The sequence below is a fragment of the Anomaloglossus baeobatrachus genome, chromosome 9 (genome assembly GCF_048569485.1).
Source record: "Anomaloglossus baeobatrachus isolate aAnoBae1 chromosome 9, aAnoBae1.hap1, whole genome shotgun sequence".
NCBI classification, from domain to species: domain Eukaryota; kingdom Metazoa; phylum Chordata; class Amphibia; order Anura; family Aromobatidae; genus Anomaloglossus; species Anomaloglossus baeobatrachus.
The window spans coordinates 214,367,964-214,386,102 of NC_134361.1; the positions used below are offsets into that span (position 1 = coordinate 214,367,964).

Sequence of the window (18,139 nt, forward strand, 5' to 3'; positions counted from 1 at the left end):
TCAGGGTTTCTAATGTTTTGTCATGGAGTGCGACCCATTAATGGAAAAGATGGAGATCAGAGTGAGGGTCTTACTGCAGACGGTGTAATCACAGAGATCTACCGCTAGGTGGTGCCAGAACTTCATCAGATCGGAAGGGGAGCCCTCCTTTTACCTTTCAGCCCCTCGTGCCTTGTGGGTCGGGAGCCCCCCTTCTGATGCCTGTCGAGACGTGAGTCCGTCGAGTTGTCAGCCCCTCATTTGGCAGTCAGGCCTGGAGCCCCCCTTGTGGTGCACGTTAGTCCCTCTTCTACTGGTGTGCCTCCCCCCCCAAAAAAAAAATCATGATCGGACTGAAGTCTAAAAAAACGTTTAAAACTATTTTTAATAACATGTCGCCACGCAACAAAATACAGAAAATCCTCCGCAATGTGAGCGGTTCCATAAGTGATGAACCTTCCAGCCCTCGCGTATCGCAGCGGCCGCACCGTCCATTCTAACCAATCAGAGGCCACATTTAGTATAGTCAGCACCATTAAGGAAATTAATGCTGGATTCTGATTGGTGGGTACAGGTATCATGGATGCCGTGGCTTCTTGTGAATACCGGATTCTGATTGGTGGGTACAGGTATCATGGCCGCCGCAGCTTCCTGTGACCGCCGATGTCAGGGCTGAGGTCGGATTTTCATCTCGGACACTCGGTAGGAGTAGCGGTGGCCTCTTCCTTTTAGCCAGTTCACCCCGTTGGCGTAGCTGCTGTGGTTTCCCCGCAGATACAGGCCGTTCAGGTTTGAGTCATGACAGGCGTTGTACCACCATCCTCCGCGGTACGACAGGGCGCAGCTATGCTTCACGTTGTCATTGTCACGGTCTTTTGTGGAAAATTTGTTATTCCTATGATGCGCTAGAGAGTCCCCTAAACAAGAAAAAAAGATGCACTCATCACAGGGTAAAAAAAACTACAATTCCCAGCATCCCGGGTGGTCTGTATTGGGTGCACTCCGCTTTCCTGGAGTCCAGAATGGTGAGTGGGGGGGGAGGGGCTGAGGTTTAAACACAATGGGATAAACGTATCTGCCTGCGCCCATATCGGGCTCTATTAAAGCTGGGTGTGGGCCGCCGTCATTACTAATGGGGGGGGGAGGTGAGGACACAAACCTGCAGACCCCTCCAAGAACTGCACCGCGCTCAGGGTGTAGTTTTGCGCCTCAGCAGAAATGGCAAAATCACGGTACAAGGCGAAAGTGTGATTGTCCGAAAAGTCTGTCAGGTCGACCCGGAGATGAAACTTCCCTGCAAAGACAAGAGGGCGATGAGGAATGAGAGGGGTCCGCTGACAGTAACATTACAGGAAACAAGGTATAAAGATGGAGCTGCTGTGAGACCCCCAATATTATTACCGCGGAGCGACACTGAATGCCCCGCACTAACACTACATCCCCCTTGTGGGGCAGCAAGCGGAGGCTCCTCTACATCTGCCAGACAGTGATTGTCCATGGCGTCACTCACCTTCCCTGTGTAACAAGCTATTACTAATAGGTCCCATTTTATATAGGACTAGATATTTATCTGCCATCACCACCTCCTGGGGTCACAAATTCCATAGTATGACTGCTCTAACCGTAAAGAACCCTTTCTTATACAAATATCCTCTGGTTCTTGGAAGGAATAAATCATGTGCCGGGTCTTGATATTGCCCAAACTCATTTATACATCATTTTATTAACCCACTTTCTGACATAGGACATGTTTGATAATTGCATTTAAAGAGGAACAGTCACCAAGAATAAGTGTCAGGTTTTGTTTTATTATGTGGTCCCCTAGAGGGTGGCGCTCACATGGAGTAGCACTCACGCTGACCCTTAGAGAGTGGCAGTCCTCTAGAGGGCGGCGCTCAAACTGTCCCCCCAGAAGACGACACTCAAACTGTTCCCTGGGGGGGGGGGGGGTCTTCAGGTTGCTCTGCAATATTACTGTGAGCAATGCCCCCTTAATAAAAACCATATAAATAGCCACTGGGAAAAAAAGAGGAACCATATGGCAGATGTTAAACATTACTGAGTCATGGACTATTAATTACATAAATTAAAACAAGAAGAAAGTGAGGACACAGAGAAAATAGCCCGAAAAATTACAGTGCATGTAGCATTCACCAACAGCCACAAGGTGGTGCTATAATAGCAAAAGCACCCATATCAAGCAGCCCAAGCATATGGAACTATGGGTGGTTTTGCTATTATAGCACCACCTTGTGGCCATTGGTGAATACTACATGCACTGTAATTTTTCAGGGCTATTTTCTCTCTGTTCTCACTTTCTTCTTTTTTTAATTTATGTAAATAATTGTCCATGACTTATGATGACTTCCACATATATTTTATATAAGTCATGGACAATTATTTACATAAATTAAAAAAAGAAGAAAGTGAGGACACAGAGAAAATAGCCCTGAAAAATTACAGTGCATGTAGTATTCACCATCGGCCACAAGGTGGTGCTATAATAGCAAAACCACCCATAGTTCCATATGCTTGGGCTGCTTGATAAGGGTGGTTTTGCTATTATAGCACCACCTTGTGGCCGTTGGTGAATACTACATGCACTGTAATTTTTCAGGGCTATTTTCTTTCTGTTCTCACTTAATTCTTATTTTAATTTATGTAAATAATTGTCCATGACTTATGATGACCTCCACATATATTTTATATGTGATTTGGAGCTCTGTAATTTAAAAATAAAATGTGTTGCATTTATAAACGAGACTCTGATGCTATCTGTACTGACTGGGGGTGTTGGTGTTATTGGGGGGGCACTCAATTTGAAATTTTCTGATGGGTTTTTGTAGCAGCTGGGGGTCTGCAGAAGGACGGGGTCTGCTTCACTTCCTAATTATACCAGGTATGGATCCCAAAACTGAATCTCACGTTCCTGATGTGGACTCACTAAGGAACCATAGCTGATTAGCATGACACTGGGGTCACAGGTTTCTCATTATACTCCCTGATCTGTAATTTGCAGCTGCCGCCTGACACTGAGCTTTTGCCTCCAAACGTTTCACTGATTTCATTGCTCCAAAATTCCAACCAGACCGGCGGCTGAGCGATCACTACCGGAATACGTCAGGCGATGAATGTTGTCGTTCCCCAGCCAGAATTCACTGTTCTGACGGCCGAATCCCTTCTTATAATCATTCCAGTCCCTGAAAAAATCCACAGAACCATCCATGCGCCTCTGGAAAACCTATGAGACGAAAGGCTCAGTCAGTACAAGAGCGTCCCCCCTATAATCAGCGTCACCCAGCTTTCCCAGGTACAGATAATACTGCAGGAGACTCACCGTCCAGCCACCTCCAGCACTTTCCATGTCACACAGCACAGTGAGGGGAGCGCCACCTGCTGGATACACCGTGTACCACCCCGTGAGGGACTGTCCCTGCTCCAGCAGATCCCGGCAGTTCTGGGCGGCTGAAGAGAGATCAGCAGTGGATCACAGTGAACGTCAGGGCGAAAAGGAAGGAACGATCTATAGAATCCAGAAGATCCTGACAAGATCCTGACATTCTATTCAATAATAAAAATAGCAACATTGATGAATAAAAGAAGAATTTAAAAAAAAATCTCACAACTTACTGTGCTGAGGGCAAAGGCCGGCGTCCCCTACAGAGAGAAGAGCGACAGTGACTGTACTGTATACTGCACACATAATTATACACAGGAGATGCCCAGGTTATACCAGCTGTACATATATCATTATATACAGGAGATGCCCAGGTTATACCGGCTGTACATATATAATTATATACAGGAGATGCCCAGGTTATACCGGCTGTACATATATAATTATATACAGGAGATGCCCAGGTTATACCGGCTGTACATATATAATTATATACAGGAGATGCCCGGGTTATACCGGCTGTACATATATAATTATATACAGGAGATGCCCGGGGTTATACCGGCTGTACATATATAATTATATACAGGAGATGCCCAGGTTATACCGGCTGTACATATATAATTATATACAGGAGATGCCCGGGTTATACCGGCTGTACATATATAATTATATACAGGAGATGCCCAGGTTATACCGGCTGTACATATATAATTATATACAGGAGATGCCCAGGTTATACCGGCTGTACATATATAATTATATACAGGAGATGCCCAGGTTATACCGGCTGTACATATATAATTATATACAGGAGATGCCCAGGTTATACCGGCTGTACATATATAATTATATACAGGAGATGCCCGGGTTATACCGGCTGTACATATATAATTATATACAGGAGATGCCCGGGTTATACCGGCTGTACATATATAATTATATACAGGAGATGCCCGGGTTATACCGGCTGTACATATATAATTATATACAGGAGATGCCCGGGTTATACCGGCTGTACATATATAATTATATACAGGAGATGCCCGGGTTATACCGGCTGTACATATATAATTATATACAGGAGATGCCCGGGTTATACCGGCTGTACATATATAATTATATACAGGAGATGCCCGGGTTATACCGGCTGTACATATATAATTATAAACAGGAGATGCCCGGGTTATACCGGCTGTACATATATAATTATATACAGGAGATGCCCGGGTTATACCGGCTGTACATATATAATTATATACAGGAGATGCCCGGGTTATACCGGCTGTACAAATATAATTATATACAGGAGATGCCCGGGTTATACCGGCTGTACATATATAATTATATACAGGAGATGCCCGGGTTATACCGGCTGTACAAATATAATTATATACAGGAGATGCCCGGGTTATACCGGCTGTACAAATATAATTATATACAGGAGATGCCCGGGTTATACCGGCTGTACATATATAATTATATACAGGAGATGCCCGGGTTATACCGGCTGTACATATATAATTATATACAGGAGATGCCCGGGTTATACCGGCTGTACATATATAATTATATACAGGAGATGCCCGGGTTATACCGGCTGTACATATATAATTATAAACAGGAGATGCCCGGGTTATACCGGCTGTACATATATAATTATATACAGGAGATGCCCGGGTTATACCGGCTGTACAAATATAATTATATACAGGAGATGCCCGGGTTATACCGGCTGTACATATATAATTATATACAGGAGATGCCCGGGTTATACCGGCTGTACATATATAATTATATACAGGAGATGCCCGGGTTATACCGGCTGTACATATATAATTATATACAGGAGATGCCCGGGTTATACCGGCTGTACATATATAATTATATACAGGAGATGCCCGGGTTATACCGGCTGTACATATATAATTATATACAGGAGATGCCCGGGTTATACCGGCTGTACATATATAATTATATACAGGAGATGCCCAGGTTATACCGGCTGTACATATATAATTATATACAGGAGATGCCCAGGTTATACCGGCTGTACATATATAGTTATATACAGGAGATGCCCGGGTTATACCAGCTGTACATATATAGTTATATACAGGAGATGCCCGGGTTATACCGGTTGTACATATATAATTATATACAGGAGATGCCCGGGTTATACCGGCTGTACATATATAGTTATATACAGGAGATGCCCGGGTTATACCGGTTGTACATATATAATTATATACAGGAGATGCCCAGGTTATACCGGCTGTACATATATAGTTATATACAGGAGATGCCCGGGTTATACCGGCTGTACATATATAATTATATACAGGGGATGCCCAGGTTATACCGGCTGTACATATATAATTATATACAGGAGATGCCCGGGTTATACCGGCTGTACATATATACAGTGCCTACAAGTAGTATTCAACCCCCTGCAGATTTAGCAGGTTTACACATTCGGAATAACTTGGCATTGTGACATTTGGACTGTAGATCAGCCTGGAAGTGTGAAATGCAGCAAAAAAGAATGTTATTTCTTTTTTTTTTTTTTTTTCTAAATTGTGAAAAGTTTATTCAGAGGGTCATTTATTATTCAACCCCTCAAACCACCAGAATTCTTTTTGGTTCCCCTAAAGTATTAAGAAGTATTTCAGGCACAAAGAACAATGAGCTTCACATGTTTGGATTAATTATCTCTTTTTCCAGCCTTTTCAGACTAATTAAGACCCTCCCCAAACTTGTGAACAGCCCTCATACTTGGTCAACATGGGAAAGACAAAGGAGCATTCCAAGGCCATCAGAGACAAGATCGTGGAGGGTCACAAGGCTGGCAAGGGGTACACAACCCTTTCCAAGGAGTTGGGCCTACCTGTCTCCACTGTTGGGAGCATCATCCGGAAGTGGAAGGCTTATGGAACTACTGTTAGCCTTCCACGGCCTGGACAGCCTTTGAAAGTTTCCTCCCGTGCCGAGGCCAGGCTTGTCTGAAGAGTCAAGGCTAACCCAAGGACAACAAGGAAGGAGCTCCGGGAAGATCTCATGGCAGTGGGGACATTGGTTTCAGTCAATACCATAAGTAACGTACTCCACCGCAATGGTCTCCGTTCCAGACGAGCCCGTAAGGTACCTTTTACTTTCAAAGCGTCATGTCAAGGCTCGTCTACAGTTTGCTCTTGATCACTTGGAGGACTCTGAGACAGACTGGTTCAAGGTTCTCTGGTCTGATGAGACCAAGATTGAGATCTTTGGTGCCAACCACACACGTGACGTTTGGAGACTGGATGGCACTGCATACGACCCCAAGAATACCATCCCTACAGTCAAGCTTGGTGGTGGCAGCATCATGCTGTGGGGCTGTTTCTCAGCCAAGGGGCCTGGCCATCTGGTCCGCTGGGAAGATGGATAGCACGGCCTACCTGGAGATTTTGGCCAAGAACCTCCGCTCCTCCATCAAGGATCTTAAGATGGGTCGTCATTTCATCTTCCAACAAGACAACGACCCAAAGCACACAGCCAAGAAAACCAAGGCCTGGTTCAAGAGGGAAAAAATCAAGGTGTTGCAGTGGCCTAGTCAGTCTCCTGACCTTAACCCAATTGAAAACTTGTGGAAGGAGCTCAAGATTAAAGTCCACATGAGACACCCAAAGAACCTAGATAACTTGGAGAAGATCTGCATGGAGGAGTGGGCCAAGATAACTCCAGAGACCTGTGCCGGCCTGATCAGGTCTTGTAAAAGACGATTATTAGCTGTAATTGCAAACAAGGGTTATTCCACAAAATATTAAACCTAGGGGTTGAATAATAATTGACCCACACTTTTATGTTGAAAATTTATTAAAATTTAACTGAACAACATAACTTGTTGGTTTGTAAGATTTATGCATCTGTTAATAAATCCTGCTCTTGTTTGAAGTTTGCATCTTATCAAACCTGCTAAATCTGCAGGGGGTTGAATACTACTTGTAGGCACTGTAAGTATATACAGGAGGTGCCCAGGTTATACCGGCTGTACATATATAATTATATACAGGAGATGCCCGGGTTATACCGGCTGTACATATATAATTATATACAGGAGATGTCCAGGTTATACCGGCTGTACATATATAATTATATACAGGGGATGCCCGGGTTATACCAGCTGTACATATATAATTATATACAGGGGATGCCCGGGTTATACCAGCTGTACATATATAATTATATACAGGAGATACCCGGGTTATACCGGCTGTACATATATAATTATATACAGGAGATGTCCAGGTTATACCGGCTGTACATATATAATTATATACAGGGGATGCCCAGGTTATACCGGCTGTACATATATAATTATATACAGGAGATACCCGGGTTATACCGGCTGTACATATATAATTATATACAGGAGATGCCCGGGTTATACCGGCTGTACATAAATAATTATATACAGGAGATACCCGGGTTATACCGGCTGTACATATATAATTATATACAGGAGATGCCCGGGTTATACCGGCTGTACATATATAATTATATACAGGAGATGCCCGGGTTATACCGGCTGTACATATATAATTATATACAGGAGATACCCGGGTTATACCGGCTGTACATATATAATTATATACAGGAGATGCCCGGGTTATACCAGCTGTACATATATAATTATATACAGGAGATGCGCGGGTTATATCGGCTGTATAGATACGGTATATAATTATATACAGGAGATACCCAGGTTATACCAGCTGTACATATATAATTATATACAGGAGATGCCCAGGTAATACCGGCTGTACATATATAATTATATACAGGAGATGCCCGGGTTATACCGGCTGTACATATATAATTATATACACGAGATGCCCAGATTATACCGGCTGTATATATATATATAATTATATACAGGAGATGTCCGGGTTATACCGGCTGTACATATATAATTATATACAGGAGATGCCCGGGTTATACCGGCTGTACATATATAATTATATACAGGGGATGCCCAGGTTATACCAGCTGTACATATATAATTATATACAGGAGATGCCCGGGTTATACCGACTGTACATATATAATTATAAACAGGAGATGTCCGGGTTATACCGGCTGTATATATATAATTATATACAGGAGATGCCCAGGTTATACTGGCTGTACATATATAATTATATACAGGAGATGCCCAGGTTATACCGGCTGTACATATATAATTATATACAGGAGATGCCCGGGTTATACCGGCTGTACATATATAATTATATACAGGGGATGCCCAGGTTATACCGGCTGTACATATATAATTATATACAGGAGATGCCCGGGTTATACCGGCTGTACATATATAATTATATACAGGGGATGCCCAGGTTATACCAGCTGTACATATATAATTATATACAGGAGATGCCCGGGTTATACCGACTGTACATATATAATTATAAACAGGAGATGTCCGGGTTATACCGGCTGTACATATATAATTATATACAGGAGATGCCCAGGTTATACCGGCTGTACATATATAATTATATACAGGAGATGCCCGGGTTATACCGGCTGTACATATATAATTATATACAGGGGATGCTCAGGTTATACCGGGTGTACATATATAATTATATACAGGAGATGTCCAGGTTATACCGGCTGTACATATATAATTATATACAGGAGATGCCCGGGTTATACCGGCTGTACATATATAATTATATACAGGAGATGCCCGGGTTATACCGGCTGTACATATATAATTATATACAGGGGATGCCCGGGTTATACCGGCTGTACATATATAATTATATACAGGGGATGCCAGGTTATACCGGCTGTACATATATAATTATATACAGGAGATGCCCGGGTTATACCGGCTGTACATATATAATTATATACAGGAGATGCCCGGGTTATACCGGCTGTACATATATAATTATATACAGGAGATGCCCAGGTTATACCGGCTGTACATATATAATTATATACAGGAGATGCCCGGGTTATACCGGCTGTACATATATAATTATATACAGGGGATGCCCAGGTTATACCGGCTGTACATATATAATTATATACAGGGGATGCCCAGGTTATACCAGCTGTACATATATAATTATATACAGGAGATGCCCGGGTTTATACCAGCTGTACATATATAATTATATACAGGAGATGCCCGGGTTATACCGGCTGTACATATATAATTATATACAGGGGATGCCCGGGTTATACCGGCTGTACATATATAATTATATACAGGAGATGCCCAGGTTATACCGGCTGTACATATATAATTATATACAGGGGATGCTCAGGTTATACCGGGTGTACATATATAATTATATACAGGGGATGCTCAGGTTATACCGGGTGTACATATATAATTATATACAGGAGATGTCCAGGTTATACCGGCTGTACATATATAATTCTATACAGGAGATGCCCGGGTTATACCGGCTGTACATATATAATTATATACAGGAGATGCCCGGGTTATACCGGCTGTACATATATAATTATATACAGGGGATGCTCAGGTTATACCGGGTGTACATATATAATTATATACAGGAGATGTCCAGGTTATACCGGCTGTACATATATAATTATATACAGGAGATGCCCGGGTTATACCGGCTGTACATATATAATTATATACAGGAGATGCCCGGGTTATACCGGCTGTACATATATAATTATATACAGGGGATGCCCGGGTTATACCGGCTGTACATATATAATTATATACAGGGGATGCCAGGTTATACCGGCTGTACATATATAATTATATACAGGAGATGCCCGGGTTATACCAGCTGTACATATATAATTATATACAGGAGATGCCCGGGTTATACCGGCTGTACATATATAATTATATACAGGAGATGCCCGGGTTATACCGGCTGTACATATATAATTATATACAGGGGATGCCAGGTTATACCGGCTGTACATATATAATTATATACAGGAGATGCCCGGGTTATACCAGCTGTACATATATAATTATATACAGGAGATGCCCGGGTTATACCGGCTGTACATATATAATTATATACAGGAGATGCCCGGGTTATACCGGCTGTACATATATAATTATATACAGGGGATGCCAGGTTATACCGGCTGTACATATATAATTATATACAGGAGATGCCCGGGTTATACCAGCTGTACATATATAATGATATACAGGAGATGCCCGGGTTATACCGGCTGTACATATATAATTATATACAGGAGATGCCCGGGTTATACCAGCTGTACATATATAATTATATACAGGAGATGCCCAGGTTATACCGGCTGTACATATATAATTATATACAGGAGATGCCCGGGTTATACCGCCATGCTCCACGATTTTGCCTGTGTCTCTCTGAGGAAAATACAATTTTGATTTTTGTACCTTTGTCTCCTTTAACCCCTTGTGGCCCCATCTTTCCCGGGATTCCTGGTGTCCCGCTCTCCCCTAGGAATAGAAGAGACTTTATTGAGCTGAAAATGTCTTGAAATTTTCCCGAATTCAGCTGAAGATTAGATAAAGTTTATTACATGTGTTAAATATGAATAAATTCCTGCGCGGGTGTGTAGACCGGCTGTGCCGTGTGACCACACTCCATAACCCTGTGCAGGGTGGGGGGGGGGGGGACTTCATGGCTACCTGGTCTTCACTGGAGCCTCCGGTGCGGAGGTTAGGCTTGAGCCGCAGGTCGGCACCAGGCGCTCCTCCAGGGCAGTCCTCTTCAGGTTTGTGTCCATCACAGTGTTTCTTGTGCCCCCATATGACAAGAGCTGTGTATGACGGGGGCGGCTTAGATACTGAGAGGAGCAGCCAGACCCCTTCACATACAACTTTACTAATGAGCTGAATGTTCAGTGCCGGCACAAATCAGTGATCAGTCAGGATCGGAGCTTGTATCCGAGCTCCAGCCGCCTTACAATTAATACATTGGATAAAGGGCATTACACACAATATTCAGATATTTTATTTTAGCTTAAAAAAAAACCCTTTAAAGATGAAAATGTTTGATAAAAATCCAACACCTCTAGATCCAGCAGGTCCCTGGGATCCTGGGGGTCCTGGAAGTCCGGGGGTCCCTGGACATCCTCGTAAAATGGTCAATTTGTCTGATCCTCCAACTCCAATCACCTTCACATCTGAGGAGCGAAAGAAGAAAAGAATAGAAGTTACAGCAAGAAGCAGGGTATCTAATCCCATACTATGTGATACTGTCTGCTGAGCTGTGTATCTAATCCTCTCCTGTGTGACACTGTCTGCTGAGCTGTGTATCTAATCCTCTCCTGTGTGATACTGTCTGCTGAGCTGTGTATCTAATCCTCTCCTGTGTGACACTGTCTGCTGAGCTGTGTATCTAATCCTCTCCTGTGTGATACTGTCTGCTGAGCTGTGTATCTAATCCTCTTCTGTGTGATACTGTCTGCTGAGCTGTGTATCTAATACTCTCCTGTGGGATACGTCTGCTGAGCTGTGTGTATAATCCTATCCTGTGTGATACTGTGCTGAGCTGTGTATCTAATCCTTTCCTGTGTAATACTGTCTGCTGAGCTGTGTATCTAATCCTATCCTGTGTGATACTGTCTGCTGAGCTGTGTATCTAATCCTATCCTGTGTGATACTGTCTGCTGAGCTGTGTATCTAATCCTCTTCTGTGTGATACTGTCTGCTGAGCTGTGTATCTAATACTCTCCTGTGGGATACGTCTGCTGAGCTGTGTGTATAATCCTATCCTGTGTGATACTGTGCTGAGCTGTGTATCTAATCCTTTCCTGTGTAATACTGTCTGCTGAGCCGTGTATCTAATCCTATCCTGTGTGATACTGTCTGCTGAGCTGTGTATCTAATCCTCTCCTGTGTGATACTGTCTGCTGAGCCGTGTATCTAATCCTATCTTGTGTGATACTGTCTGCTGAGCCGTGTATCTAATCCTATCTTGTGTGATACTGTCTGCTGAGCCGTGTATCTAATCCTCTCCTGTGTGATACTGTCTGCTGAGCTGTGTATCTAATCCTATCCTGTGTGATACTGTCTGCTGAGCTGTGTATCTAATCCCATACTATGTGATACTGTCTGCTGAGCTGTGTATCTAATCCTCTCCTGTGTGACACTGTCTGCTGAGCTGTGTATCTAATCCTCTTCTGTGTGATACTGTCTGCTGAGCTGTGTATTATTATTATTATTATTATTTATTATTATAGCGCCATTTATTCCATGGCGCTTTACAAGTGAAAGAGGGTATACGTACAACAATCATTAACAGTACAAGACAGACTGGTATAGGAGGAGAGAGGACCCTGCCCGCGAGGGCTCACAGTCTACAGGGAATGGGTGATGGTACAATAGGTGACGACAGAGCTGGTTGCGCAGTGGTCTACTGGGCTGAGGGCTATTGTAGGTTGTAGGCTTGTTGGAAGAGGTGGGTCTTGAGGTTCCTCTTGAAGCTTTCCACGGTAGTGGAGAGTCTGATGTGCTGAGGTAGAGCGTTTCAGAGTATGGGGGATGCACGGGAGAAATCTTGTACACGATTGTGGGAAGAGGAAATAAGAGAGGAGCAGAGAAGGAGATCTTGTGAGGATCTGAGGTTGCGTGCAGGTAGGTACTGGGAGACTAGGTCACAGATGTAGGGAGGAGACAGGTTGTGCATGGCTTTGTATGTCATGGTTAATGTTTTGAACTGGAGTCGTTGGGCGATGGGAAGCCAGTGAAGGGATTGGCAGAGTGGCGAGGCTGGGGAGTAGCGAGGGGAGAGGTGGATTAAGCGGGCTGCAGAGTTTAGGATAGATTGGAGGGGTGCAAGAGTGTTGGAAGGGAGGCCAGAGAGCAGGAGGTTGCAGTAGTCGAGGCGGGAGATGATGAGGGCATGCACTAATGTTTTTGCTGATTCTTGGTTAAGAAAAGCACGGATCCGGGAGATATTTTTGAGTTGTAATCGGCATGAGTTGAAGAGGGCTTGGATGTGTGGCTTGAAGGATAGAGCAGAGTCGAGGGTTACTCCAAGGCAACGAGCTTGTGAGACTGGGGAGAGTGAGCAACCATCAAGTTTGATGGAAAGGCTTGTTGGAGGAGGTGAGTGAGGAGGAGGAAAGACAATGAACTCTGTTTTGTCCATGTTAAGTTTTAGGAATCGTGCAGAGAAGAAGGATGAAATAGCAGACAAACATTGTGGTATTTTGGTTAGTAGAGAGGTAATGTCAGGTCCAGAGAGGTAGATCTGTGTGTCATCGGCATAGAGATGATACTGGAAGCCGTGGGACTCTATGAGCTGTCCCAAGCCGAAGGTATAGATGGAGAACAGCAGGGGTCCAAGAACTGAGCCTTGAGGGACACCGACAGATAGGGGGCGAGATGAGGAAGTGGTGTGAGAATGGGAGACGCTGAAAGTTCGGTCGGTTAGGTATGAGGATATCCAAGATAGGGCCAAGTCTGTGATGCCCAGAGATGAGAGAATCTGTAGTAGGAGGGAATGGTCTACTGTGTCGAAGGCAGAGGACAGGTCCAGGAGGAGGAGGATAGAGTAGTGTCGCTTGGCTTTGGCGGTTAGTAGATCATTGGTGACTTTGGTTAGGGCAGTTTCGGTAGAATGATGTGGTCGGAAGCCAGATTGAAGCCGGTCAAAGAGGGAGCAGGAGGAGAGGTATGAGGACAATTCAAGATGGACATGCTGTTCCAGTAGTTTTGAGGCATAGGGGAGAAGGGATATGGGGCGATAGTTTGACACAGAGGATGGGTCAAGGGAGGGCTTTTTGAGGATGGGTGTAATAGAGGCATGTTTAAAGCATGAAGGGAATACACCACTTGCTAGTGATAGGTTGAAGAGATGGGATGAGGACTGCGGTGATGTTGGGGATGAGGTGCGATGGGAGCGGGTCCAGTGCACAGGTGGTTAGATGTGATCTTGAGAGTAGAGTGGAGAGATTGTTTTCTGTCATGGTGGAGAAGCTGGATTTGGAGGAAGAGGGATGAGTAGCTATGTATCTAATACTCTCCTGTGGGATACGTCTGCTGAGCTGTGTGTATAATCCTATCCTGTGTGATACTGTGCTGAGCTGTGTATCTAATCCTTTCCTGTGTAATACTGTCTGCTGAGCCGTGTATCTAATCCTATCCTGTGTGATACTGTCTGCTGAGCTGTGTATCTAATCCTCTCCTGTGTGATACTGTCTGCTGAGCTGTGTATCTAATCCTCTTCTGTGTGATACTGTCTGCTGAGCTGTGTATCTAATACTCTCCTGTGGGATACGTCTGCTGAGCTGTGTATCTAATCCTATCCTGTGTGATACTGTGCTGAGCTGTGTATCTAATCCTTTCCTGTGTAATACTGTCTGCTGAGCTGTGTATCTAATCCTTTCCTGTGTGATACTCTCTGCTGAGCTGTGTATCTAATCCTCTTCTGTGTGATACTGTCTGCTGAGCTGTGTATCTAATCCTCTCCTGTATGATACATTCTGCTGAGCTGTATCTAATCCTCTCGTGTGATACCGTCTGCTGAGCTGTGTATCTAATCCACTCCTGTGTGATACAGTCTGCTGAGCTGTATCTAATCCTCTCCTGTGTGATACTGTCTGCTGAGCCATGTATCTAATCCTATCCTGTGTGATACTGTCTGCTGAGCTGTGTATCTAATCCTCTCCTGTGTGCTACTGTCTGCTGAGCTGTGTATCTAATCCTCTCCTGTGTGATACTGTCTGCTGAGCCGTGTATCTAATCCTATCCTGTGTGATACTGTCTGCTGAGCCGTGTATCTAATCCTCTCCTGTGTGATACTGTCTGCTGAGCCGTGTATCTAATCCTCTCCTGTGTGATACTGTCTGCTGAGCCGTGTATCTAATCCTATCCTGTGTGATACTGTCTGCTGAGCTGTATCTAATCCTCTTCTGTGTGATACCGTCTGCTGAGCTGTATACCTGTACTGTATGAGACCCTCACCTGGACAGGCGTCTTCCGCGGTGCTGGCGGTGCTGATCCAGATCAGGACTCCGGCGATGGTCGGCACACACCCTTTCATTGCTGCTCCCTTTCACCACTGATCGCTCCGGGATGTCCCAGCTTATATAATCCAGCAATCTCGTGCATTCTGCAGTTTCTGCACAATCACCTTCCGCTGTTTCTCAATATTCGGTTCCTCATACCTGGAAGAAGACATTTCTGCCTCATAAAGCAAAAAAAAAATAGCTGAATTTAAGAAATGACTTAATTTAGGACTTTCTGGAAAGATCGATGCGTCAGGAACTCGATGAGTTTTGTACCAGATTTCAGCTTCCTGTAAACGATAAAGCCCCATGTAATCAATATTCAGCAGAAGCCGCGGCTGTCTACACCATTAGATATTACTACAAATACCCAATCAATATGGAACAGGCTGCGGCAAAATAGTTAGCACCCCTTACACCAAGCCCATTCACACAGCCAGGATAAATATATATGATAACGAATAACTCCCCAGCGGTCACCACCAGGGGGAGCTCACTGTAGACTGATATAGACAGCAGCCATAGAGGTGACATTCCGGGTGCGAGATAACGGTGGAGTTTTGCAATCACTGATCGAAAACCGACGCAAAGTGATGTGTAAAACTGAACGAAATAAGAAAATTAATCCCAATGAAAACTGCTGACACTTCATATTACACATTGCCCAATCTGATGAGTCCTCTTTTTCTCTTGAAACATTTCCATTTCTCCCTTTTAGTGAATATATAACTACTATAATACTACCCCCTATATACAAGAACATAACTACTATAATACTGCCCCTATGTACAAAAATATAACTACTATAATACTGCCCCTATGTAAAAGAATATAACTACTATAATACTGCCCCCTATGTAAAAGAATATAACTACTATAATACTGCCCCTATGTACAAGAATATAACTACTATAATACTGCTCCTATGTACAAGAATATAACTACTATAATACTGCCCCTATGTACAAAAATATAACTACTATAATACTGCCCCTATGTACAAGAATATAACTACTATAATACTGCCGCCTATGTACAAAAATATAACTACTATAATACTGCCCCTATGTAAAAGAATATAACTACTATAATACTGCCCCCTATGTAAAAGAATATAACTACTATAATACTGCCCCTATGTACAAGAATATAACTACTATAATACTGCTCCTATGTACAAAAATATAACTACTATAATACTGCTCCTATGTACAAGAATATAACTACTATAATACTGCCCCTATATACAAGAATATAACTACTATAATACTTCCCCCTATATACAAGAATATAATTACTATAATACTGCCCCCTATGTACAAGAATATAACTACTATAATACTACCCCCTATATACAAGAATATAACTACTATATTACTGCTCCTATGTACAAGAATATAACTACTATATTACTGCTCTTATGTACAAGAATATAACTACTATAATACTGCCCCCTATGGACAAAAATATAACTACTATAATACTGCCCCCTATGTATAAGAATATAACTACTATAATACTGCCCCCTATGTAAAAGAATATAACTACTATAATACTGCCTCCTATGTAAAAGAATATAACTACTATAATACTGCCCCCTATGGACAAGAATATAACTACTATAATACTGCCTCTATGTACAAGAATATAACTACTATAATACTGCTCCTATGTACAAGAATATAACTACTATAATACTGCCCCCTATGGACAAGAATATAACTACTATAATACTGCCCCCTATGTACAAGAATATAACTACTATAATACTGCCCCTATATACAAGAATATAACTACTATAATACTGCCCCCTATATACAAGAATATAACTACTATAATACTGCCCCTATGTACAAGATTATAGATACTATAATACTGCCCCTATGTACAGGAATATAACTACTATAATACTACTCCAATGAACAAGAATATAACTACAATAATACTGCTCTTAAGAACAAGAATATAACTACTATAATACTGCCCCTATTGTACAAGAATATAACTACTATAATACTACTCCTATGGACAAGAATATAACTACAATAAAACTGCCCCTATATACAAGAATATAACTACTATAATACTGCCCCTATATACAAGATTATAGATACTATAATACTGCCCCTATATACAAGATTATAGATACTATAATACTGCCCCTATATACAAGAATATAACTACTATAATATTGCCCCCTATATACAAGAATATAACTACTATAATATTGCCACTATATACAAGAATATAACTACTATAATACAGTTTACCTCTGCAATGGGCCAGAAGACATCGAATATGAACATTTTCGCACTTACGTCGGTCATGACGATGAACTGCAGTCAGGTGGAGAATCTGATGAAGACGACGAGCAGCAGAGGAGCCTCCTGGAGACGGTTTCTGACAGTTTGTGCAGACATTCTTCAGTTTTGCACCGATTGTTGCAGCTGCTGTCCGGGGGGCCGGTCACTGACGACCTTGTAGATAAAGATGCTGGATGTGGAGGTCCGGGGCCGATGCGGTCACACGTGGTCTGCCGTTGTGAGATCGGTTGGAGAGAAATTAAGATTCAATTCACGAGCAACAGCTCTGGTGGACATTGCTGCAGTCAGCACACCAAACTCCTGAAAAACCTGCGACATCTGTGGCTTTGTGCTAAGTGATAAAACTGCACATTTCAGAGTGACCTTTAATTGTGGCCAGCCAAAGGCGCACCTGTGCAATAATCATGCTGTCTAATCAGCATCTTGATATGTGGCA

The 18,139-nt window shown here is 42.8% G+C and overlaps 1 protein-coding gene across 2 annotated transcripts; it reads right to left on the minus strand.

Annotated features, from left to right (window-relative positions):
- Positions 1-175: 175 nt before the first annotated feature.
- On the minus strand, positions 176-17,908 carry LOC142251542 (ficolin-1-B-like). Of its 2 annotated transcripts, none has more exons than XM_075324437.1 (9): positions 17,698-17,908; positions 15,336-15,538; positions 11,435-11,548; positions 10,797-10,859; positions 3,610-3,636; positions 3,317-3,444; positions 3,091-3,220; positions 1,139-1,273; positions 176-896 (listed from the first exon to the last, which is right to left on the minus strand). In XM_075324437.1, exons 2-9 carry the CDS (start codon positions 15,412-15,414, stop codon positions 646-648), a joined length of 927 nt encoding a protein of 308 aa, XP_075180552.1. In that variant the 5' UTR covers positions 15,415-15,538; positions 17,698-17,908; the 3' UTR covers positions 176-645. The 2 variants fall into 2 exon arrangements, with proteins under 2 accessions (XP_075180552.1, XP_075180551.1); XM_075324436.1 differs by having other exon boundaries at positions 15,336-15,554.
- Between the last annotated feature and the right edge of the window lie 231 nt (positions 17,909-18,139).

What these genes read in the sequence shown, in the direction of transcription:
- LOC142251542 (XM_075324437.1), bottom strand. Translation starts at nt 15,414, where the DNA reads ATGAAAGGGTGTGTGCCGACCATCGCCGGAGTCCTGATCTGGATCAGC. An exon ending in GTGCTGGAGGTGGCTGGACG is followed by an intron (nt 3,221 to 3,316) that starts GTGAGTCTCCTG and finishes TTCGTCTCATAG; the next exon opens with GTTTTCCAGAGGCGCATGGA. An exon ending in TCATCGCCTGACGTATTCCG is followed by an intron (nt 1,274 to 3,090) that starts GTAGTGATCGCT and finishes TTGTCTTTGCAG; the next exon opens with GGAAGTTTCATCTCCGGGTC.